At 43.6% G+C, this 26432-nt stretch overlaps 1 protein-coding gene across 4 annotated transcripts in view; it reads right to left on the minus strand.

Moving 5' to 3' along the window:
* Positions 1-26432, minus strand: part of il1rapl1a (interleukin 1 receptor accessory protein-like 1a) — a 178511-nt gene that overhangs the window by 39612 nt on the left and 112467 nt on the right. For all 4 annotated transcript variants that reach the window (XM_086124365.1, XM_086124363.1, XM_086124364.1 and 1 more), the window contains exon 6: positions 11091-11165. In XM_086124365.1, the coding sequence (XP_085980491.1) occupies positions 11091-11165 (75 nt within the window). The remainder of the gene's footprint in view (positions 1-11090; positions 11166-26432) is intronic.

The following is a 26432-nucleotide window of genomic DNA, read 5'->3' on the forward strand; positions in this document are numbered from 1 at the left end:
ACGCGTCGTTCTATCTTCTCTCCGCACCACTCAATGATCTGCCTTTTTTTTTGTTGTTGCTGGGTTTTTTTTTTTTTTGGTCCATGATGCATTACTCGACACCAAAGCGCTGTGTAGCTAAGTATCAAACTTCGTGGACCAAATTTTGCCACTAGATTGTCGAGAACATCAGAAGGCCTGACTCTGACTCGCCTGCTTTTTCATCCCCCCTCTCTGTACCTTGCCTTGTTTTTGTGGCACTTGTTTTTCTTCATCTGTCTGTTACGTAAAGGCAGACAGAAGTGGAGCAAGCTTCAAAGTGAATGGCAAAGCTGCCTTTTCCCTACTCGCTTCCCTCTTCATGCATGTCGTTCCAGTGCCAACGCCATCCTCCTAGCCCTGTCCTCATCATTTATTCTAACTTCGCCAATTCGATCCTGTTACTGTAAATTTACTGCGCCATTTTTGGGAGCCTCCGATTCTTACTGATTGCGTTACAGACAGATATCCTCTTGCGCTACGAGGTGGCAGTTTTCCGGAACGTGGAAAAGCTCAAGCGGGAGATGGATCTCATTACTGCTGCCTCTTCCTCCTATCTGCCTTTGTTGTATCAAAAAGAGCGAGGCAGGGATGAGCAGGGTGCACCTTCCCTTTGATTACCTGTCAGTGAGACCCAACATCAGATTCAGACGAGGTAAAAGCCACCATTACCTAAATCACTTCTCTTTAAAGACATCGCCCTCGCTTAAAAGGGAAGAAACCCTTACCAGCGACTGATTCGACGAGAGTGCCCCACACACACACACAAACACACACATATTGTATATGTGCATACACAAAGCGCTTGAGTGACAAGACTGAATATACAAGTTGACTGATATCATCAAGTTAAGTAAGCTCAGGCTTGGAAGACGAGTCCAGTCTGATGAACTCATGGGGGCTAAGGCTCTTGGCCCTCACAGTAAACCGGTGAGGCTTATGTTTCTGGCCACTAAAAGCCACTTTGGGCATAGCTTAAATTTTGGCAACAAGGTCAAGCATCTGGGGCATGCCAATGCCTCTTTTGAACAAGCTCAGTTCAACTTGGCTCGACTTGACTCTTGTTATTTTGGTTATATTGAACATGGGCGGGCAATGATAGGACACTGACCGGGATTTGTCCCTCACTACCACAACAGTAGTAATAATTCACAAAAACATGCAAGACTTGGAAGGAAGCCATTTATATCGCACAACTTGATTTTAAGGGTACACTCCACCCTGGATTCGTCGGCAGTCAATCACAAGGTTATTGTGAATTGGGTCGCGAGAATGATCTGACCCTGTGGCAGCAGCATGAAGGTTTCTGGAAAAAACTAAAAAAATCAACTATCCCAGAGGACTTTAGCCAAAGGTAGACTACAGCCTGGACTGTACTGCAAACAGGGTGATTCTGAATGAGTGAGTGAGATCTGTCCTTTCAAAAGCCGCGTGAAGGCCGGCGATGTGAAGCACTTCATGAGTAATGATGCCATCGAAAATATGACGCTCAGGTAAACAATACATCTACTCCAACTGACTTGAAATCCAGACCCTGGACTCGACATCCTGGACTTATTGTCAGCCAACTGAATGGAGCGGTGAGTGGGAACTGACCCAGCCCCAGCTGCATAAAAATCAATGATTGTACATGAACAACCACATTATGAAGGTTGCGACAGTATATCCGAGCCGTCTTAGGCGGAGAGGTGGACTACAGCTTGGACTGGTCAGCAATCTGTGATCGTGACCGGGGCAGCGAATGGGATTTGACACTGATCCTCTTTTTCTTTTGTCATGTACACATGTGGACATGAAATTTGACCTCTGCATTTACACTCACTGTTAGTGGCACCCACTGGAGCAGGGGGCTGCTTAAGCACATGAGGAGCAGTTCGGAGTATCGGTGTCTTGCTCCAAGACATCACATCCATGCGGGATGGTCTTGACCAGGGTACCGGTGGCAGGTGATGGTCTTAACCACTTGGCCTTATTCGGCGCAAAGGTGGACTCTCTCTACCATCTATTGCATTGCTCCTGCTGTCAGCGATGTGAATCACTATACTAGCAACTGTGTGACAGAACTGTGAATGGAAATCAGCAATCCAACAAATTACTTCGGGCAGGAAGTGTTTGCAAGAGTGAGTTTTTTTTTTTTTTTTGCCCTTTGCTCGTTATATGCTTGACATTCTCGCTGGTTGAACGTTGTCACCAAACTTTTTCTTTGTGCCTACTTTTTCAAGACTCATCTTTTTCTCCGGGAAGGCCAACGACGACATTAATTGGGCAGTGGAGTGAGGAGCTAGTCAGACGGCTCTTTCGCAGTGACAGCATCTGCCACCGATTCGAGGCGCTGAATCGGTTCAACGGCTCCTGATAAGGTCTATTAGAGGCAGGGATGCTGGACGGGCCTGTAAAACTACAGCCACTGGAAGACAGTGGCTGACAGTCCAGCGACAGGCGGCTGCCTTGGTAAAAAAACAGGCTATTGTGAATTAAGGCTCAAGAACTCAATTCTTGTTCAGTTCCTTGCCCGGCTAACATCAAGTGATGGCTAAACAAGCATCTGAATGTGACCCACAGTGGTTGGTTGTGTCTGTCTTGCATGTTTCCGTGCATCACGGCATCCTCCTTCATCTCTCTCTCTCTCTCTTCCCCCCCCTGTCAGCCCTGTGCCGCGTCGCACTCGCTTCATTTATTACACCACAGCTTTCTCTCCCGCGCCGATTCCGGGCCTCTGTGAAAAATGACGACCACTCACATGCTTAAACATTTCGTTTTGTTCAGCTGACACACTAGTTACCGTGCCGGGCACCACAGGTCACCAAACAGCTGAGGTACTGGGGGCGGGTTGCAAGCAACTTGAATGATACCACCCAAAAAAATTGTCCACATCAAAATGACCTTTAACGCTTTTAACGCAGTGGTGTTGCATCGTTAATGCAAGTATGAGGAAAATATTGTGCCTCGGTAGCAAAGCTATTCAATCATGATGTATTTTTCATAAACTCCTGTATCCCTACTTTTGCCAGAAAATCTTTATCATCAACTCAACAAAGCTACATACATTTATTTGTGCAGACTTTTGATGTACAGAATTCAACATCTATTCCCCTTGCCTAAGAGTGACAAGTGCCCGTCACCCTGCTGTGTGAAATTTCTGACACACAGGCCCCTGAATGGAAAGCACTGGCTTTTACAGGCAGAGTAAAAGGGGTTGAAGTAACAAAAAACACACACCACAATGATCCTGAGAACAGGAGAGTTTCAATTTTGCACTGCATTTGCGCTATTTTCCATCCTACCCGCTCAGCAGATAATCTCTTTGATGACGATACAAAATAGCAGTGCATTTGCATCTAATTAAAACATATTTTTTTAATGATTAGACTAACATTCATCTGTATTCTCTGAGGTCCCACACTGCACCACTACAAGAAAAATTGCATTCGCATTCAAAAATAGGGCAAGCATTGAAAAAGTCAACGGCAACAAAGTCAACCAAAACCATGGTGCCAGTAACTCCTTATCAGTCTCTCGCAGCAGCAGAACACTGAAAAACAGAACACCGTCGTCAATTCTGCCTCTACTTACGTACTTATTTTAACCTCATTGTTCATTCTACTCAAATTCCGCTTTCCCAACATTATTTGTGCCTGTGAGAGATGTTAAGAGTTTAAATGTTGCACTTCCATGAACTGTGTGTTTTGTCTCTGGCTATTGGTTACTATTTTGCACAAAAAATTCCAGCTTAAGAAGCAACTCCAGAAGTTAAGGTCTTAAAGCGCTAAAGTCGCTTTTCCATTAGCCCTGCCCTTATACGTGCATTCACTGAACCCTTCGTCATTAGAAAAATAAAATGTGATTTTTAATTTTTTTTTTAAATTTCACAACATACAAGATGTACTTTTACGTAGGCCCGGTGGCAATACCAACAAATTTGGCATTTCAAATGATAACAGTTTTACGACGGCGACAATTTGAACGAGCGTATTTTACCGCACCTTCAATGAATGGCCTATTCTAAAACTGTTTTCATACAGTACAGGTTTATAAGGCACATAGAATAGAAGCTGCAATCGTGGCTGCGGTTGCGTTATGCATCCACTAGATGGAGCCACGCTAAAGGGAATACAATACAATACAGCTTTATGTATAGAGCTTTCACAACCACTGCAGCTGTAACAAAGCGCTTCATAGAACATGTAAACACTACATCCAAGTAATCAGAATATTGATCCATATATAAGGATTATCAGGTGCACAGTCGGCCTTTGAGAAAATTAAATGCTTTTAGGTTCGCCTTATAGTACGGAAAATACGGTAATTATTTCTATGGGATGAATTGAATGTCAAATTGCGTTTGACTTCCCACAGTATGTGAATTGACAAGATAGTAAAAAAGATGTGCTGCTGTCTCATGCCCCCTAACCCCCGAAAAAAAAAAAAAGAAATCCAAGAGAATGGTTTGAGATGGCCTACCAGATATATGAGAGAAGTGGACCAATGAATGTATGTGTATGTGGGCAGATAGAGAGCATAAAAGTGACAAGAGGCAATTTGGAGACGTGACTGTGGGTTGACCCCCGTGTAACTCTCCAGAGCAATGTCAATTTCAATTTCACCCACTCGCTGGGGCTCGGTGACATGTCACAGCTGTGCTCAGCACACAACACCGTCACACTATCGAAGAGGGGAAGAAAGGGGCAGGGAAAGTTTGGCCGGTGGACTATGGGAGAGCTGAGGACGGGAGAGGGCAGGCTGCAACTTCAACACTCTTCAGAAAGCCGTCTGATCTTCACTGATGTGTTCTGCGGAGGTCAGCGGACGAGGTGATGAGGGTGGGCACCCAACAAAGGGATTTGAGTTGAAAGAAATTCCTTTTACATTGGTTTGACAATTTTCCACGTTGCTGTTCTGTGTAAACGGAACATGGAATTGGGGAATCAAACCGACTTGGGAGTTTTCCACCATTAGAGAGAGCATGAGAGCAATAACAGAGGCGGAATGGGCCTGTGCGTGAAGGAATGCCGAAAAGGCATTTTTTTCCCTCAAAAAAGTGAATAGCGAAGTGTGAAATAAGTGCTCATCATGTCAGCAACTTTATAACACAATTTCCTACCCAGTGGGGGTCAGATTGCAATCCACCCTGGCAATGATTTGTGAGCCTCAACTATATTGAACAAAAAACAAAACAATGCAATACTTGATTTTGCTCACATTTTTCTATGAGCCGAACTCAAAGACATTCAGAAGTGGAGTATCTCTCTCAAACATTGTCTATGATTCTGGCCCCGTACTTCCTTTTCGGTTTCTTAGAGGAAACCTTTGGAAAATGAAATGGCCAACCTGCTTTACACACAGGCGTCGTCCTGCTGCTGATACAATCTCTTAAGGCCGAAATTGGGCAGGTTGATTTGTTGAAGGCCTTCACATGTAGCCTTTAAAGAATTTGAACTAATACACACACTGCGGTTCGACATGACTGCAAGATGTAACCACAAGGAGAAAGATCTTGTTAAATTAACGGACAATATCGATTTAACCGTGAACTGTTACACGTACTGAATGCCTTTCAGGAATGGCGACATCAACAAATACATACAGCTCGCGTTTCTTGTTTTTATTTAACAGTTTTTGTACTTTCACAGCAGCGCCCAAACGAGCACTAAATGGCAAATCTAAACAAGCTGAATCGCAATTTTAAAAATGTCTATGAAGGATATTAGCGCTGCTCGGAAATCACTTTGGAAAACTTGGAACAGGTAAACAGTCAACACATTGCACATTGTGAGAATGAGCGCCAAGGTTGACATAAGCATTAACCTGTCCGTGCTCACAGCCAATCCGTAGGTTTGCTCCGATCTATTCTGGCTACACCAGCAAATCTGCTAATTGCTGCCCGATTGAAATGAAAAATGTGCGTCCTAGGCGTTGGCATTCCGACAAGGCGCTCGCGGCGTTGTGGGTGTTACTAAGATGGAGATGATAAAGATAGATGGGAGCAACGCGAGGGAAATCAGCCATCTTCTGAGTTGCCGTGCTTCTGCAGATGGCGAACACGTAAGCGGAGAGATGTTTGTCGTCTCTCACGCCGTCGTGTCCCGCTCTGTGAAACAATGGAGTTTCATTACATTCCGCTCCAATGCGTCCATCTGTTTGCTTTGGGGGACAGTAAAGTCCTCAATCAGTTACAATTATCACACTGTTTGCGAAGACTTTCCCCGGCGAGCGTGTGTGACCTGATCAGTGCAGAGACTTTATGCACTAATATCGGCGCGTATGTGAGTCGAATCACAAAGCCTCGTCCTCCAGGGAGCCAATCACAAAGCCTCCAACTGGAAGTCACAGTGGACCCTCAACTCTTGAATGTCTCAACCAATGCTCATAATATTTGATTTCCGGGGAAAATATGCCCAATCATAACTGTTATAATGCACAATGTCAGCTTAAGATGCCAGTTTTTTCAAGTTTTATTAAAAAAAAAATGGTACAGTGAAACTCCTCTACAACGTAACATCTGAGATCAAATTTGAAAACCCTCCTGTTGTGAAAAATGTCTTGCTGCAAACATGATTTCATTGTAGAGGAGTTTCACTGTACACCTGCCTGTGTCACTGAGAAATACACTGCTCGTTTTGGTCAGTATAGTTACATGCAATAGTTAAAAAGGTAAGGCCGCAGGCTAAGAAAGATGAATAAAACAACAAATGTGTTCGACGAGCTCCTTCACAAAGAGGAAAAGGCTAAATGATGAAATAGAAGTAGAAGAGCCCAGCAAAAAAAAAAAAAAAAAAAAAGCTGCGTTAATTAAAAGACACTATCAGGAGTCCTACTCACAATATGGCTTTGTGGCTCCCGGTGATTGTCATGCACCAAGCCCGCTCCGCATAATATTTAGTGACAGGCTCCTAAATGTGACAATGAAGCCTTCAAAACTGCCAAAAAGAAAAAAGAATGGCATACCTTACTATGATGTGCAAAATCTTATTTTTGGCAAGTGGGAATTTCTGAAATGACACCGACCAAAACAAAATTACCAAGTAGGCTAGACATAAGTAACAGACGTCTGGTTTCATTGGTTCCCATCACCTTGGGACCAAAATCGATTGTTAAAGCCAGCGATGTGAATTAAGGCAGGATACAGTTTATGAAGGATACTCGACTAACAAATTATTCCCTATCTAATGATTCCCCCCCACCCCCAACCGTCCGTAATGACTGCACGTACATACAAGGTGAAAATGGCTGCAAGGGTTGCCTCCTGTGTAGTGCACACATTTTACTGCCCTTCCACAACATCCCATCACATTCCTACTTCATCTCCCTCCATGTCCAACTTAAAAAAAAAAAAAAAAAAAAATCTAAGAGGGCTGGCCTCCATCTGTGTGCATTCTGGCCACCGTAAATCTGCCGGGGCACCTCCATAAAGCTGCCCGGGGCGTGACTCGACAAATATTAAGGAAGTGGGATGGAATAAACTAAAAATAAATACTCGTGGGAGAGACAACTTGTGTGCAGACAAAGAGCTGTCAAATATTTACCTGGTGTGGGACACTCTGCAGGGAGTCTACGGCGGATCAGTGCATGAAATAATGTACCTTTTCCTCTGGTGCCCTTTTTTATTTTTAAAAACCTAAAAAGACTCAACAATAAGAAGCTGCGAGATGACAACTTGACAGAGAGAAGCCATACAAAATATTCTCTTTAACGTCCCTGTGTGAATGATTTGTGGGTTATTTAAGGGATGAATTTATTTGCTAAGTTGAATTGTACACAAGGTAAGAAAACTCATGATGTCATCAATGCATTCTAATTCATTTTGACATGAAAGCAACAAAAAATAAATAAATAAAAGGCCGCTTGCTCGTCAAGCCCACAACAATAGCTCAAAGCAACGGTCGACAGGAAGGCGATAAGTCTAAATCTAAATCACCTGCACCGTCTGACTGTGCCAGGTAATTTGACGGTGGAATTAGGATCTCAGAACTTTGCAATTCAATCAAGCCGGACTTCCATCACTTGACTCCAGATGGCCATGGAGCAAAAAAAAAAAACAAGAGTGTGATGGCACAATCAGAGGAGTTCAAGTGCCTCTCGGTAGAACTTCGTTGCCACATTGCTCACGTCTATTGTTCTCATTCCCTCTCCCGGAGTCTCCAAGGCCGACGCGAGATGCTAAATCACCCCGAACAGACGAAGACAAGGACAAGCTACAACCAAACTGCTGCCGGGACTGCGGCCAAAAAGCTCGACACTGACCGATGGCCGACCATTTGTACTACTACACACACAAAAATAGACAGTCTGGTGCGCACACATGCAGTGGAACGTCAATTTCTGAATGCCTTGAAGGATATAGCTGCCTTAAATTTCAAAATAGTGATGTCAGCAGGTCATACGAGCGAGCCTCACTTGACTCCATTTCGGTCAGCATCAAAGGAAGGACTCTCTTTGCTTTTTTTCTTGGCTTTGGAGACACTTTTTTTTTTAATAGCTCATTTAAAGAAGAAAAGACTGTAAGAGATGTCCAATGATTATTTCCTGAGCATGAGGTGGGTGTTTTATGGGTGTCATGATGTAAAATAGTGGCCAGCAGTCATGTGGATGACTTGCTGTGAGCATTGTTAGCGATTTTAAATCTGGCAAGGTTTTTACTTTCTCTTGATTTTGTTTCTATTCCCCTTGATAGGATTCTCTGTCTGATTTGGATTTGACGAGGAACACTGAGTGATCAAGGCTGCTACCTCAACTTTGCTCGCTCGCCACCTAATGTCAGACTTGCAGCAAACCTCACCAAGTCTGTTTTGGAAGTGCACGTAGACCACCTCAAATATCGGATCTTGGTCCGCACCAAGATTCGTTTGTGTGTATTCACACCCGCATAAAAGGTCCAGAGCGGTGTGGGGAACAAACGCTGGTATGTGGACCGAAAAGTGCAGGTGTGAATATACCCTAAAAAACAAAAACTTTAAGCTACAGCTAATATGTGAATCCAAGAGAACGTTGCTTTGCGTGCGTCGGCGTGATAGTGCCTCTGCGCAATCGAGTACGGTGGCCAGATTCCAACCGTTGTTGGATCTGGATCGTCGCCTCTTGTCACAATGCAAAAAGCCATTGCAGGGGTGGTTATGATGTACATGAGCCCCACTGTTATGTAACAGTAAAGCAGAAGTGCAAAACAGAGGCAGGTAGCTAAAGATCTAGTTGCTTGTGTAATTTCACACGTTGTAATCACTCCACAGTATTTGGATACAAGCCATTAATGAAGTCAATTTTCCAAGTGGCCCCCTGTTCCACTTTGCATCACATTAGCGTTTGAATCCATTTTATACCACAATGTTAAAATACAACTAGCATGACGGAAAAAAACATAAAAATTGCGTTTTACTTTCTAGCTTTCTGCGGCGACACATTTGCTTCGCATCTCAGTGCAAACAATACAAACAGCAGAAGGGCCTGTCATTGTGCAACCTCTTCATGTACGGTCACGCTGGCGTGCGCGGCTCAGCTTGTCAGTTTATCAACGGCATCAATTTTTCACTCTTGATCAGCCAACTGTGCAGCCAGATACCTGCTCTGCTTTGGCGGCGTGAGGCGGGAGACAAAAAGCTTAACTTGCTGTGAATCATTACGCTGTCTCTGTCTGGACCCCCACCCTCCCTATCAGCCCCTCGTCGGCTTTTCCAGACCTCTCTATCTTCTGTGATGCGCCTCGTCGTGACAGACACCATTCAGCAATGCGGCCCCCGCCGACATGTGCCTGGCAGCACGGGCTCAGAAACCAAGTGGCGCGCTATTGCGCCCGAGCGGCATGCGCGCACACGTTTGGTCGGCCATGTTTTGACCCCCACGTCAGCAAGAAGACAAACAACGGCGATTGGCAGCGACCGCCTCTCCATGTGGCGCGAATCAGCGTATGGAACCGGGCGCCATATGGGCTCGCCATTGTTGACAAAATAGCCCAGGGGGTCTTCGCACTCACCGCCATTTGGAAAACACTAGAGATGCGGAGTCATTTAAATAGCATTTAAAAAATATATATCATTACTTGGAGGCGGCCCGAAAAATGAATGAATGAATGAATTATTACTTGGGAAATTAATTTCTATATAGAAATTGATCATTGGTTAATTTGTCCTACTCTAAACTTCTGAATGCCCAGGCGAGTCCGCTCAATATTTCAGAGCTTTTTGCACAAATTGTTGTGCATTAACAAGAAGCAGAATGGGGAGAATTCACAACAGGTGTTTGATCCATGAATCGATAAATACATCGCTGAGGACGTCTATTCCCTCGCCTTTCTGTAACTCTGTGTCTCTTTTTCAGTCCGCCGATGACACTCTGTTACACTTTTAGCTTGTCTCAGAGAACCTTCTGTTTGAAGCCCCAAAATGGCATGGAGCTTTTGATCAATTTTTTTTAGGTGTTGTCTGGATCAAAGTGCAAACAGAATGACGAAGAGGAGCGTTCAGTCCCATTTGCAACTGAACCAAGAAAAGTAGATTCCATTTATAGATCAAACACCTGTTGTGAATGTTGACGCTCAGCTCTTTCTTCGAGAAAAGCAAGTTGTGCAAAAATACGGAAGCATTGAACAGTGGGCCATGTGCATTCCAAAGTTTAGAAAAGGTCAAATGAACTTCAATCGTAAAGGTTACACAGTAGTGCATTTCCATTCATACTAAAGTTTCCCCAAAAGACAAAATGTGCCTAACTTTTGTGAGTAGTTTATATTGACCAGAATAATCCCTGTAACGCCATCAAGTAGCTTCGCGTGGATGTGAATTCCCGGAGCCGACGTTTTGTTTGTCTTCCTTTGACAGCAATGGAGAGCGAGAGTGCCTCTGCTGGTTGCAGCCAAGAAGTACACTTTATTTTCCTTCACTTGCTTCAAGACTCAATGAATCACCAATTAATTTCAGAATTAACACTCAATCAGTCCATTAGAACGCCCACCCCTAGAAAAGCTCGTCAACACTTCTTTTACGAGCAAAAACAACGTCAGCCAGCATCCTCAAGCGTGCTGGAGAGGTCTGTCGGGTGTCATGCGACAGCCACACAGCGACTGATACCAGCGGAACAAATCTTACCTAGCTGCAGCTCCATGTTGCTAATCTTGTTTTCCAAGGGGAACAGGATCTTGGGAGGCTTGTCGGTCAAAGGCGCTGAAAAAAAGAGGAGACACACGTTAACATTATTGGGGGGGGCAAAAAATGGAAAATCGTTTTCACAGGAACATTTGTCGAGCAGACATTTGCATGAACTTTCCAACTGAGCTTCTCACCCCCTTTTTCATTTTCTATCCATCGCATCGTTTTCGGAGTCACGACAAGGTTTGACCTGTTGACTTGAGCGGACTACAATCACGGCTGGTCACCTGACAAGCGTGAGGCAATTTTTAAATGGGACGGACACTTTTTTTTGCTCTTTATTTCGTTTCTGTCTGACACATTTAAATCGTTCAGGTGGGAAGTTTTGACACAGAGTGTTCAGATCGGGGTGTGTTAACATGGTTGGAAGCTTCAGTGTTGCTCGTTTGGCTTTTTTTTTTTTTTTTTTTTTTTAAGTGCTGAAAATCAAAAAAAAAAAAGATACTTGGTTGTTGCATATTTTCGGGCAAAAATAAGTACACAATGTACAGCCACATGTTTTGCAACAATGGGTATTTTTCCATGACGACCTTTGAGAAAACCGGTGGCTGAGATCACAAAGCATGCGAGAAAGTGAAACCTCTGGAAAAAAAAACAAACCCAAAAAGACATGGAAGATGGTTGAGACTCATGCAATCTTTTTCTTTTTCTAAATTCATTTACTGACGACAGCATTGATTTTTATTTTGTCCAAAATCAGGTCAAATTCTCATCCTAAGACGCACAAATTATTGAAATGCGTTGGGCATTTAACCGCAAAATAGACATCGCAGGCCTCGGAAATGATGCTAATTACACAGAAGCTTGCCTCCAGAGCTGCGGCTACCTCCGGGAAATGCTGACAACCTGGAGCTGTTGCACTGTTGTGAAAAGGCAACCAGGTATTCTGCGAGGAAGGCCGCACTCCGACAGGGGGGGGGGGGCGTTCAAAGAACACCAAAAGCTATTCGTTGTAACCGCAAACCTGAGCAGCTAAGAGGCGATTGAAACGCATCTATGTTTGGATGCCGGGTTACCACCGCTGTCCTACTCAGTAGACAAGACCAACATTTCTATTGTGCTTTCCTGCTGAGAGTACACACACATTTGCAATTTAGCGATTAAAAAAAAAAAAGAGAGAGAGAAGCCGGTATTGAATAAAACAGACGACTCCCGGCAGCATACTTTTCAGGCACATCTAATTACGAAGCGCCGAATTTGCAGCGGCAGCATTTTTTGGCCTTTTTTTTCCCCTCCCCTCCCCAAATAAAGATGCTTCCTCTGAGTGTCCTCACAAGATCTCTTCTCCGGACTTATTACCAGACCGCTCTAACAAGCCCTTTGAAAACTCAGCTCTTTTGAGAAGAAGTCGACAACGCAGTGTTTGCCGGACTTTGGGAAAAATGATCAGCAACGCATGGCTCATAGGAGTTGAAGCAAATCAGTTAAAGGCTTTTGAAGGCAACTGGATATTGCTCAGGGAGTTAAAAAAACAAAACAAAAAAAAACGCTGCCAGCAGTGGAGCTGTTTTTATTTTATTTTTTTCCTGCACCTGCTGGTTGGTAAAAAAAATGTCAGTGGAGTCGGGTGACGTCAACGAGAGGGGCGGTCACAGGCTCTTAGGCACAACTGCTTGCACTGTTAATAGGTAATCAAACGGCAAACAGATAGAGTTTTAATTACGCATCAAAGCGGTTTACGTCAGTACACAATGTGTGATCCGACAGATAATTAATGCACTGGGCAAACAAATGAGGACAAGCTGTTGAGTGGATAGGAGAGGGGGGGGGGTGCAGGGGGATGACCGCTTGACGATGGTTCGGTAAATAGAAGCAAGCTATTAAGCGCAACTGTCAACAAAATAATCTCAAGATATTTCATAGTTGATTAGTCGGCTTGATCCGGAAGTATTTTGCTGGCTTTCGTCAACGTGATTGTACCCGCTCTTTGTTATTTTGGTCATCGCCGCCTTGTTTGAATTTTTTTCCGTGCGTTTTCTGTGCGTGGGGATGTGGTGGTGGTGGGATGGAGGGCTGAGGATCAACAACGGGAAATACTTGGTCAGTATGAGCTTTTCGAATTGTAATTATTATTCATATCAAATGGAGCCACTTGGATGAGCAAAATTCTACTTTGGTTCTCGCTTTTTTTTTTTTTTACAAGAGCCAAGTCAAAAAGTAGGTGGCCCTGTGGTCCAATGGTTTGCGCCTCGACCTGACACTGCAGAGGTTGTGGGTTCGATCCCGGCTGTGGCCTTCCTGGGTGGAGTTTGCACGTTCTCCCCGGGCCTGCGTGGGTTTTCTCTGGGTATTCCGGTTTCCTCCCACATTCCATAAACATGCATGGCAGGCTGATTGAACACTAAAAATTGTCCCAAGGTGTGAGTGCGGACGGTTGTTTGTCTGTGTGTGCCCTGCGATTGGCTGGCAACCGGTTCAGGGTGTCCCCCGCCTACTGCCCGGTGACAGCTGGGATAGGCTCCAGCAACCCCCCTTGTGAGGATAAGTGGATGAATGAAGTCAAAAAGTGCATGGGGTCGCTTTTTGATCGATTTTTTTTTCGTATTCAAAACAAGAAGTGTTGCGATGACATCTGGTTTTATCTCCATTCCGATCATCGCGACGGGAAATTTTCCACAATTTATTTTTAGAGAAAGTCAAACTCCATCCCGTTAAATATCCAAATACTTCTGCGATATCGTGGCAGTAAAGAGAGCGTCTTCCACCGCTGCGAACGAAGCAGAATGTAATTCCACAAGGTGACACAAACTATCTCTGCAAAATCTTAGACAATGTGAGAATGGTGCTGATTGCGATTCCTATCTTGATGAAGGAAGTTGGCATAAATGGCGCGATAAATGGGCAAGTCTGCGCGATGAAAACTGTGAAAAAGAAGGTCTTGATGTGTATTTATTTTTAATCACCAACCCTGCGATATGGCACTGCGAGTTGTCTTTAAATTCAATGTACAGTAGCTCGGTGTGTGCCGGCATCCATGTAGATCTGCTAAAAAACAGAGCAGAACTCTGTAACTATAAGCGGTATGATCAATCATCCACAATCCCATTAGCGCGCAGTGGCGGGAAAAGCGCTGTGGACTTTCTGGATGAATTGTTCAGTGTGGCCGAGTGGAGGAAAACTCCAAATTAATGAAAGCCTGGTAGAGTCTCGGATTTTCCTGCATATGAAATTTGCACGAGGTTTAAGTTTTTGCATTTGCGGTTTCGAGGGTTAAATCAGTGGCGGTCAACCTAAAGCCAATGAGACCATTTGATCCAGAACGCCATGCAATTCTGAAAAACAACAAAAGGTGGGAGCAAAGGTGAATGGGCTGTCGGAAGTCCTCGGTTGCGACGATCTTGTCTTGCTTGAGTAATTTTTCAGACAAATATTTATGAGCATTATAACTTTACTATCATAAGTTACAGGCAACTTTTTTTTCCAACTTTGATGTCCTGGTTCAGCTATCAGGCTCCTTCCTTGGCGGACATGCAGCACTCTCTCAAGTTTCAAGCTTTTGCTTTTCTTTGCAGACTGGCGAGCATAAGAAGCTTTTTCAGGTGAGAGCATACCAATGGATACGGGCGCGTCGGGCCCAATACTTATGCAATCACCGGGTGGCTGACTTTCACTGCCTCGCGGGTTCTGTGTGGTCCTTTACTCGGAAATTGTCTTCTCCTTTTTGCCTCTTTTCAATCAGCACGGCACCAAAGACCCCGCGAAGGCCGCTGAGCTCCGCTGGAGAAGCGTCTTTGCACCTCAAGCATCCGCCGCTATTGTGCCTGTCACTCCTGTCAGCTACTTCAACTACTGATGATGACATCGGCACAAGCAGAACTATCCTTGGAATATATAGAGAAAGCCACATGCCACTTTTTCCTCCTCACTTTTGAACAGTGGTGAGGCTTCATTTATTTACATCTACCTAAGTCGATTTTCACGTTTCTGTAATTGACCCTTTCATGCGCAGATAATAAAAACCTACATCAGGATTATTTTTTTCTGAAGTGTTTTGATTAGTCTCTAGGCATTAAAAAAAAAAGAAAATTGCTGTGGACGGCAACACACGTAAGGGCCCACTGCAGTGGTTGATGCACAACTGTGACATTACGATTAATTAATATAAGAGAGAGAATCTTAAATACCCAAAGTATCAGTACCTGTACTTAAGTGCAGAGTGCAACGCTTTTGAAGCTAATAAAAACATCTCCACTTACTGGCCACTTAATGAACAGAACATTTTAAAAACCATATTTAAACGTTTTTCAAAATGAATGACTTTGACAGTCTCACTCAAAATGAAGCGCCACATTCATACCAAGGTGGCCATTTCACAATAAATCAGCATCAATTAAGTGTCATTTTAAATCAGGCTTCAATAGGGCACAAAAGGAAACATACCCCCCCCCCCCCAACACATTATGCACCCATTATGCAGTGTTCATCATTGAAAAGGCAGCCACATTGACTCCTAATGAGTTTATTTACACTCTGCTAGAGTTATATTTAAGGCAGGTTGATGGAACGCAATAAGAGGTACAATTAAGCAGTCGGCAGATGTGAGGAGGCAGTTTTGCAGAACAATGGAACGCTTGAATGCAGCACTCAAGTAATTCACCCTCATATTAAATCACCATTTTACATGGGCATGAAAAAGTGGCGGGCACCGACTTCAACCACGAGCTCTCACTCTTAGCGTCACTCTTCTCCTTTTCGATGGCCATCAATCAAAGACTCAAAACCTGGCCCTGTCATTTCGTTTTTAGTAGGCCAGTGAATCGTTTTGGAGGGGTCCCTTGATGTGAGACAGAATTAGCGCGACACAATAATTTCTCCCCTAAATCCAGATTAAATTAAGATGGAAATTACTGTTCCTTCGTGCCTGCTGCGCCACAACGAAGAGAAAGGACAGAACAAAGGGTTGAAGAAAACCCTTTGTAAAGGGCGTCAATGATCCGCAGATTTTTGCTATTTGCAAGCCAGCTTGACCCCTGTGCCACTGTGAACAATTTCCTCACAGATTCAACAAATTCTAACCTCAAAACGTGAACAATCCCCAAAATTTTCAGTGAAAGTTTTCCCACGTGAATCGATTTATTAGATATATTTTTTCACAAATTTACCTCTACCCTATAATAAATTTTTCATCCAATAATATTTTTACATTATCCATCCATCCATCCATTTTCTGTTCCGCTTTACCCTTACAGAGGTCGCGGGGGGGGGGGGGGGGGTGCTGGAGCCTACCCCAGCCGTCTTCGGGCATTAGGCGGGGGACACCCTGAACCGGTTGCCAGCCAATTGCACGGCACACAGAGACGAAAAACCACCCGAGGTCATACTCCCACGCAGGGAACATTTGGAGTGCCGAATGCTAATTAACTGACGAACCAACGACGACGCCTGGAGTGGTTGCAAAGTATTGCGCTCCCTTTCGCCTCATTTGCTTCTCGAAAAGAGCGTAATAAACAATCACTTGCACACAAAAGACAGAAACATTCATGATCATCTCGTCAATTATTATTCATTATGACGGCCATCCCGACTCGTAATGACAAAAAACGTCGGCGTGGTTAGACTACTGTTAACCGTGAAAGGACAGCAACTGTGCGACTGATTTGCACGAAACAAGTAATTACACGCACAAAGCCGGCATGGTAGCATACAAAATGGTTCTCCCTGCTCATTTGCACACGCAGGCATCTTGGCCACGCAGCAACACACTTTTTTTTCTTTTTTAATTTGGTACAGTCCGTAGGGGATCTGTGACACATATAGCGAGATAAAGTTACACCATTCCAGCCTTACAGTTCACAGATGCTCAAGTCGGAACAAAACAGAAGGGCAAACAGTTCAGGGTGAACCTCGCCAACTGCCTGAAGAGAGCCGGGAGAGGCTCCAGCATGCCCGCGACCCTCTTGAGGATAAGCAGCTTGAATAATAGATAGATGGAGCTTTACTGGCCTGGACGTCACCTACCACGGTTAGTTAGTCCGAGGTCAAGGGAAGCTCGGTCCTACTTACGCCGCAGCAACCAGTCAGCAACAAGATTTTGCTGGCTACTCGGGCTCCAAAACACATCGCCGAGACACTCCTAAGTCACGAATCATCACCTCTGTGGTGGCGAATAAGCTCCAATTCTGACAAGTATCATTCTCATGAAAGGATGATGACACCAGACGGAGAAGCCAAATGCTAATTTCAGAGCGAAACTAAGATTGACACGTTTAACACCAGAATTAAGTGCTTGAGTGATCGAGTACACTTTTCTCAAAGCGGAGACCGTCTCACTTAAGGTGCATGTCAGCCAGAAGGGGTCGAAAGTATATAAATACAGAATTAAAAAAAATATATATATATATATATGTGTGTCACACACAAACATTTGTAGCATACAGCCTTCCAACAAAGGCAATGGAATCCACCACACGAGGGAAAATATTCAAACGTTCTGAAGTGTGCTCGTGTGGTGAGTGTGTTGGAGTGTGCGTATTCATGCGTGTAAATGTAATGTAATTTGGGAGTGGCGAAGGGGCATGGAGAGGGAGACAAGAGGAGGAAGGTGGAAGGGGGAAAAAAGAAAAGGAAAGAAAAGAAAAAGCATACGCTGCATGTTAGAGGTTCGCTTGTGAAGGCGCATGAAAAAGGAGCTTGTGTGTGTGGGCAATGCTTGTGATCTTCAAGTGCACCGGAATCAATGGGGTGGCGTTATGGGAATTATGACAAGCTTCTTGGAGGTTGCTTACTTATGCGTATAGAAAGGGGAATGAAAAGGGATAATAAGCCACTGGACGACCAATAGACAAGCTAACAATGGGCCCTGCACCTCGCTTTGAAGTGGCGTGCTTTCTTCTAGCCGACCAGCAAAAAAAAAAAGAAAAAAAATGAAGGTGATACATAATGTAATTTACTGTAGTACCTCAATGAGAAGACAGTACTGTTTAGTCAAGTACTAGGCTAGGCATTTATCTCTGTCATTATACAGTATATATATATATATATGTGTATATATATATATATATATATATACTATATATATATATACAGTCAAACCTCGGTTTTCGAATGTCTCTGTTCTCAACCAAATCGTTTTTCGACCAAAAATTTCGAGTTTTTTATGCCCCGGATGACGACCAAAAATCGGTTCTCGAAGAAACTGAGCGCACTTGACTGAACGTCATATTTACTATAACAAGACTGCCCTTTGTCACGATTTTGTTCATAACTTCATGTACTTAATTCCTTGTCACGGCCAAGGCGTTAAGAAGGTTGCGTTTGGTGGTCTCCGTATTGTGTCTATGCTCTTTGCAGATAATTTGGTTCTGTTCGCTTCATCAAGCCACAAACTTTCACTCTCCCTGTAGGGGTTTGAAATGTTGTTGCGGTTGAAATGAGAGTCGGCACCACTGGTCCTCAGTTTGGAAAAAGGTGGAGTTTTGTCTCCGGGTTAGGGATGTGATCTATCCGGAAGTGGAGGAGTTCATGTATCGTGGGGGTCTTGTTCATGAGTGAGGGAAGACTCGCGTGGGAGGTCGACAGGCAGATTATTGCAGCGTCTGCAGTGATCCGGACTCTTCATTGGTCTTTTGTGGTGAAGAAGGAGCTGATGTAAAGCGCTTCATTTACCGGTTGATCTCGGTTTCCACTCTTGCCTAGAGGGGCTAGCTGCTCTGTGACCAAAAGAACGAGATCGCAGATATCAGAGGCTTAAATTAGTTTTCTGAGATAAGGTAAGAAGCTCAGTCATCTGTAAGGGGCTCCGCAAGACGAATTGGTTCGGGCATCTGGTTAGGATGCCTCCCTGGCATGTCCCATCGGGAGGCGGGTCGAGGGATGACCCATGACACACTGGAGAGACTTTGTCTCCCGGCTGTAATGGGAATGCCTCAGGATAACCCTCAGAAGAGCTGGACGAAGTGGCTTGGGAAAAAGGAAGTCCAGGCTTCCCCACCAAAGCTGCTGCCCCCACAATTCAATCCCATACAAGTAGAAGACAATGGAAGGATTGGATGGACATCAAAAAAAAAATGAAGACAGTAAATAGCTCACAAGCAACCGGACATGCGCCCATGAAAAATGACTTCCTCGGCAGAGGTAGCAAAGATGAGTAGAAAACGACTGACAACAGAGAGGAGATCTGTGCCAAGTACACATTGATGCTCGTCGCCAGTGGACGTTCAATGCTACTGTTGCCTTGGTAACGCTCTGACAGATGTACCACATTTTTCACCTGTCTCTGGATATTAGTATTCTCTGCTCTTATTCGGCTGAGTTGTGTCCCCTTGTCTGCCCCTTCATAGCGTTTGATCTCACTTCTTTTCAAAAGAATCTCCCCTGCCCTATTTTGCACTCACTAAAAAGGCACTGCCGGCTAACTTTTCACCCCTCTGCCCCCTATCCCCAAAGTAAACTTTGCTACTTTCGTTTTTTTCTGTCTCAGCACTCCACTCAGGTTGGCCTTTTATTGGGCCTTAATACGCGCGTGTCTTTCCAGAATGGTATGGCTGTGAACATCCTCCAAAGGTTGCAAACGCCATCCTTCCATTAAAGGCTCGGCGTGCAGGTTATCAATAATGCACGGTGAAGAATTGACCACACGCTGACATCAAGCACGGTCACATTTCCCATGATGCACACGGCTGATCGGAACTCTAGCATGGACAATTCAGAGTATGCTTCACATTAGCTAAAGCACGTGATAATTCATGTATTTTTAAGCAACCCATTGCATATTACATATTATGTTAACTTTATTAAATACCTGAAAAAAACAACAACATCTGCTCAGTACGCAAATGTCAACATTGGAAGTAAACAGCTATTCATTTTCAAAGCGTTATGTACCGTCATAAAGTGTGATGTTAGATACCATTTCGATGGCCAGGAGTTGGTTTAAAGTCAGGTAACCTCCGAATTCTATGGCCTGTTCCCCTCTGATGTTGCATATTTAAAGGTGTCTATATACTAAGTAGTATAGTTTTTATCATGGGTTTCTCCGATCTTTCCGTCTTCGATAATGGTGTCCTCGATTTACGACGGAGTTCCATTCCGACGGTGGCAACGCAACCCGGATTTGTACAAAATTTGGAAGACGCTAACCTGTGCTAAAGTAACATCAGAATTACTTTCAATGTGTGTCGGAAAAGTGAATATTTAAAAAAATCGAATGAAAAACTACGTACGGCAGTCAATGAGCATGTTTTATTGTGCCCTGCGACCGCATAGTCTTAAGTCCAAGTGCAAACTACTTCAGAACGTGTTCTTCATAAACTCAAAATGATGGTAGCAGCTAGAACCTCCATGAATGTGTTTGGTGTGATTCTGATCGGAGAATATCCGATAAAACAAAGAAAACCCGCAAGCACGGGCAGTATACGCACACAGTAGGTATTTTTTTTCCTTTTTTTTTTCGTCGTGGCCTTCATCGAATCTCTCTCCTCCTCTATCATGACGTCGTGAGCCACTTGAACTCTAAACCTCTGGGTCTTAACAAAACTAGTGTCATTACAGAAAATGCGAAAAAATACGACAGAATAATGATGCTGCCCTGACTGAAACGATATCTTTTCACACATTCATGAACTATAAATTCTTCAGCACTTCAACGTCCCAACACGGGCACCTCAGAAGTGGTCATTCAAATTTTGCACTCAAATGTTTGATCAAAGATGTTGTTTTCGTTTACAAGTTGCTCTATTGTTCGTGCCTCTGCTCATTCTGCTAAAACGCAATTTAGTAAAAGTATGAACTATTTCCCAAAGAAAAACACGGTCACATCAAAAAAATTTTTTTAAGGATCTGCAGATCTTTTTAAATTATCAAATGTAGGATGTTGTCACATTTTAAATCCCACTTCAGCAGTGATGGACTGTCAACCGCAGCCATTTCCGCTGAGCTCTTCACATCAACGCCACAATTAATACGCGTGTGCGGGGCTTTTGTGGTCATGCAATAAAGAAGAAGGAATCAATACAGAACACATGTAAAACAAGAGTGAAAGGGCCATAAAAAATGTGTCCGCAGGCAATGATGGAGAATAAGGTCTCGTTTTATCAGTTGCAGATCTATTGAAGAGGACTTTCCAGAGGGGATAGCCATTGTGTCTCAGAGCAGGAGGACAACGTCAAGGGGTTGAGCAAAGCAGGTGGATTCACAGGATTAACACAATCCTGGCATATTATGAGCAGCATGTTGGACTTTAAATCCAGAAGGGGAGTCCTTTCCATGCAAATTCGCCTCAAGTGCGTGCCCATAAATCACGCCAACGGTGTCACCGTGCCTGCCGAGGTGAATGATACAGCATAACGCTGCGTGTTTACATGAAGTACACGAGGAGCGAACAGAGAGGCGACCCGCAGAGGCTCACCTCAATGCCATCTGCTCCACCGGGTCCTCTTTACTCGTCTCCATGACGCTCTCCCTAATGCGCCTAATCCTTGACCCCCCACCCCATCTCACATCTGATCATAACAGCAATACGGGAAGCCCTCGCCACTTTACGCTTCATGTTTCAGTGCTTCGCGGGTTTTTCCAAAAATGTACTGTACATGCCACGGGAACTCATTCAAGGTACGTGATTGGTTCTCGGCACTACATTGACCAATGAGAGCACGAGTGGATTAAATCCGTGAGCTGACTGGCTGCGCATCACCGCAGCCTCACCCAGTACCTGCCCTTGTGTCTCGTTGACTGCTTAGCCTACTGTATCTTAGTTTTGTGTATTATATATATATTTTTGGAGCAATATCTTTTTTTGATTAGTTATACTGCGCTCCAAACCCTTGCCGCCACTGAAACAATACGCGTGTGGGAGCATGTAAGCCGGCTTGTCCCTCCACGGTGATGGCACAATCAACAGAGACACATTGCTTCAACGGCGGCGCTGGGGGAGGCCGGTTCGCAGCATTTACCGGGTCAAGGAGATTTATTTTGAAGGTTTCCCCGACCTGGGTTAGCTGTTTAGAGACGTCACAAGGAAGCAGTGAAAGCTCAGACGAAGGCTGAAGTGACAGCCGAAAGTGTCAGCTAGGTAAGAGTTTGCTTCTTCTTGAAAAAAAAAGACCATTGTCTGATAAAAAAGAAACCTGTTCTCGTGCCGCCGTGATTATTGCCTCTGTGCTGTCTTTCAGTCCAGCTTTTCTTAGCCATGGGTATTTTTTTTTCTCAATGTCAGACACTTCTTCCATTTGTTGGTGGTACTTGACATGCAGGGATTTGTCTTTTCATGAGAGTCCATCTGGCTCCTTCTTATTACTTGGCTTCTATTGCCTGATCCATTCACTACACAGGTGGTCTGTGGGGGGGGGGGGGCCCTCAGGGACCTGAGTTTGACACCTATGCAGTATAGGCTCGTCAAGCAGCACTTAATTTCAGGAGCATTTAAAACCATCAAGTATGCATTCACAATTAAGAGCAGGAAACCAAATTTATAGATATTGTCAAAAATAAAAAGATGATTTAAAAATACAAAATATGTGTGATCTCAAACAAGTCTGTCCTTATCTTGGCATGTCTGATTACTGGCAGGCCAAAGGTGTCCAAAAATGCGTCAGCCCTCTCCTTTTCTGGAGTTGAATAAATGACACCCCCTACCCTCTCAGTTAAGCTTTGGCTTTTTAATTATATTCATCCATTTCATTCTCTTACACTTTTATTGCGTTTCGCGGGCAAAACTATTTGACATCCATCTTATTTTGTAGTAGTCTAGTGTGTTGATGGCGCGAGTAGAAATCCAATACACCCAAATGCAGTTTTTGGTGGGTTTGCACGGCTGAGAGAGCATCACCCCCTCCTCATATATAACACATGTGCATCCCTATGTGGACGCCAGCGGAGAGCTAATCTCTCAGCTAAATGAGAATTACACACTCGTAGACACATTCCTCGGCTTGAGTTTATTTAATGTTCCGCCCTCGGAGGAAAAAAAAAAAGAATTGTGGCGTGGTGGGGAAAAACGTCTCCAGCATTGAGATTATGGCACACGGAAAATAATAATAAAAAAAAAACAATGGAGGTGCTGAGAATTTTTTGTCAGCAAAAGCAATTTCCCCAGCAAACCAAATAATTATGCACTTCTCCCTCAGAGCGGCTCAACTGTTAATTACCACTCAAATTTTTTTTTTTTAATCACGGGGCGGTCATGTAATTTTGACTTTACTCAGGTAGCAACTTAAGTCTGAATTTAGTTGATGAGGACACCGTGAACTCTGTTTCAGTGAATTAGAATAGAGAGAGAGAGCTCGAAAAACAACGGTTCTCACCTTCGTTCAAGAGTGAGTAATTTTAATATATTTCAAGGGTTCAGTGCGTGTTGAAGATGTACAAACACAATTCAATCTGCTCATTTCTCCAAGGTAATGTACATGGAAGCAGAAACACTCACGTACGCAGTGGATCTCGAATGTCTGCACTCCCCTGTTCAAAGGCCAGATTTTTGTAATAAAAAAAATAAAAATAGACCAAGAAAAATATTTTCCAGATATGAACGGAACAGAGGTGTGTTGTCTCTTTATCAGCATCTCTGGTGTGTATGTTTTATTTAAAGTTTTTATATTGATAAAATATTTCTTGTGAATAGTGATATTGTACTTGAGAGGTTTGGAGTTGTTTGAAGGTGAGGTAGTGCAAAATACGGTCAAGGTAACTGTGGATTCTTCCTCAAATATGTGAATTGCATTTTTGTACGTTTTTGTATTTTGCGTTATTAAGAGGTACTTCAGGTCACTTAAGTGGGGATCACTCACACCTCAGGTCCAAAACTCAACAGACATGGCAATGTGAGGAGCAATGTTGAATTTGTGCAAAAAATGAAATTCAAGGACACTTGTGGTGATTATGCATTCACAGTCATCGTGGCCCTCTGAGACGTATCAACGACATGGCCCGCGCTGGAATTTTGTTTCATATCCCGGCACTGATTTGTCCATAAGTGCAAATAGTTTAGCACGATTGGCTATTGTGACCGCACCTGTCACCCAAAGTCAGTTCGAGAAGGGTCCATCTCACTTGCAAATGAATGATTGCCACGGTAAAGGCAATACTAAGAAAAAAGAAAGCAACACCGCATGTAAAATCTTAGCATGAGTGATAGTTTGCAATGTTTTAAGGCCCCCGGAAGGGTAAATAGTGACACGCAACCTGAGTCCAAAATAAATTCTATTGATCACACAAAGGCAAACGCGCTGCTCCGCTCATCATCAATGTGACTGAAGTGATGATCCAAAGTGCCCGAGAGCGACGGTGACTCAAATGAAGCCAGTCACTTTACAAGCTGCCAGGGTGATCGCTGCAAATCATGTGTGTTTGTTTCCCCCCTTATTCCCAAAGCCAAACGATGCTCTTCTCTCCCAGCCTTCCAAGACAGATGGAGATCATTAGTTCCTCTCTCGCCACCTCCCCTGACGCTCTTTCCAATCTGTCACATCTAAACCATACTGCGGGCGCCATTTCTCCCACCTTTACCCCCCACCCCCACCCCACACACCTTATGCCCTCCCTCCATCCCATCTCTCAAACCTCCTGCGCTCGGCGGCACAGTCCGTCCCCGACGCACAGATTTATATCTTCTGACGCGCCCCGGCGCAATCTTACAACTTTCACCTCTACTTCATCACTCATGTCTGAACAGGTTATGGCAGTCACTTCCCAGGAGGAGGGATTGATGAGAAACCATCCGTCGGATGTTTCCCTGAACATGAAGACCTGAAAGCACGCAAACATTGATGCATGGCCACGGACATCCTTTCGCATTGGGTAACGACTCCCAGGACTGTTTGCACATGGATCTGCGATCAACAAAAGCGATAAGGTTTGAAAACCGCAATGGTGGAAAAGTACAGTCCTCCAACAAGGCTTGGAATCAGATTTCCTGAACTTCTGCTTGAAGCTGTAGTTTCATTTGTCACCGATTCCACCTTTTTACCATCAGCAAGTACCGTATTGGCCCGAATATAAGACGACCCCCTCTTTTTCAAGACTCAAGTTTGAAAAAAGACTTTTTGAACACCAAATTAATTTTTATACAGAAAATAATTACAGTACATCTGATACAAATGATTATAACAATATATTTGAGAGAAAAAGCATGTTATTTTGCCTCATTCAAATCTTAATATCTGAATATTTAAATATGTAAACTAAAGTGCAATCACGTTAGTAAATGAATGGCTTCTGGTTTTTGAAATGTAAATTACATCATAACTTCTCCTCAGCTGCCGGTTAACCTGGGTGATCTTCGACTCACTTTTCTCCCGATTGTTGCTACGTTTCTCCATTTTCTGTTATCTCTTCTATTATTTTCTTCTCGTTTCTTTCTTACCGCAATTTGTTATTTTTCTTCTTGTGCTACCCGCTATTTTTATTTTTATTCTTCGTGACAGGGGTTCAACTTTGGCCTGGGGAGTCAAGTTCAGCATTCCCTTCAGTGCCGTCCCATCTGTGAAAGCGCTGATACAACCTCCGAAGGTGAAAAAAAAAACTTTCAAATCAATTCAGACTTTTACAGGTCGCGTAAAATGGGCTTAAGCCTCGTGTATTATTCACAGAGCAAAAGCCTTTGCTCGCAACGTTGCCTCAAGGGGAAAGATTTGTGGCTCTGCAGGAAAAATTAAATGTGTTCTTTTTGGCTCACCCGCCATCAAGCTACATTAGTGGATTGAAGTTTCTTTCGCAAGTGTGGAAACATATGGAAGTGGAGTTCATATATTTCCAACGATTGCGAAATGTACGTTTCCGAGACTGCGACAACACTTTCATTTTCTAAAATAAATAAATAAATAAATTTACATGAAAATAATACAGATGTATTTTTAAGGATCTTAGAAGCCTAGCTCCAAAGTACAATGTTTGCGTGAGCGCACTCAGTATTAAAGTATGTCATGCCATCAAGAAAAAAAATATTTTACTGCAGTAAAACCTTAGAGTATTTTGACTACCATAAAATTAAGAACTGTTCTTTTTAATGTTATTTTCGTCGGCCAGTGATGAAGATATAAGCATGCCCTTTGAGAAGTACAATTACCAAGGATGAACGGATTATCAAATATTATGCATTTTATTTTAAACATTTTTTAACCGAAAAGTCTCGAAATTAGGGTGTGGAAAAAAGTGTGTACTGTACCTGTAATTTGAAATCTCAAATAATTTCATTCATAATTCTATCATATTATCAGATCACCCACTTGATGATTTTTGCTTGTCGTTGCCCACCAGACAAATCTGCAACAACCATAATAAAATTCTTGAATTTGATGATGGATTTATTAGTAGACCGGCGAGGATAAAACAAACACTTGCCGGGGCTTC

This window comes from Hippocampus guttulatus, chromosome 11 (assembly GCF_054856545.1).
Source record: "Hippocampus guttulatus isolate MCC_2025c chromosome 11, RoL_Hgut_1.0, whole genome shotgun sequence".
NCBI lineage: Eukaryota > Metazoa > Chordata > Actinopteri > Syngnathiformes > Syngnathidae > Hippocampus > Hippocampus guttulatus.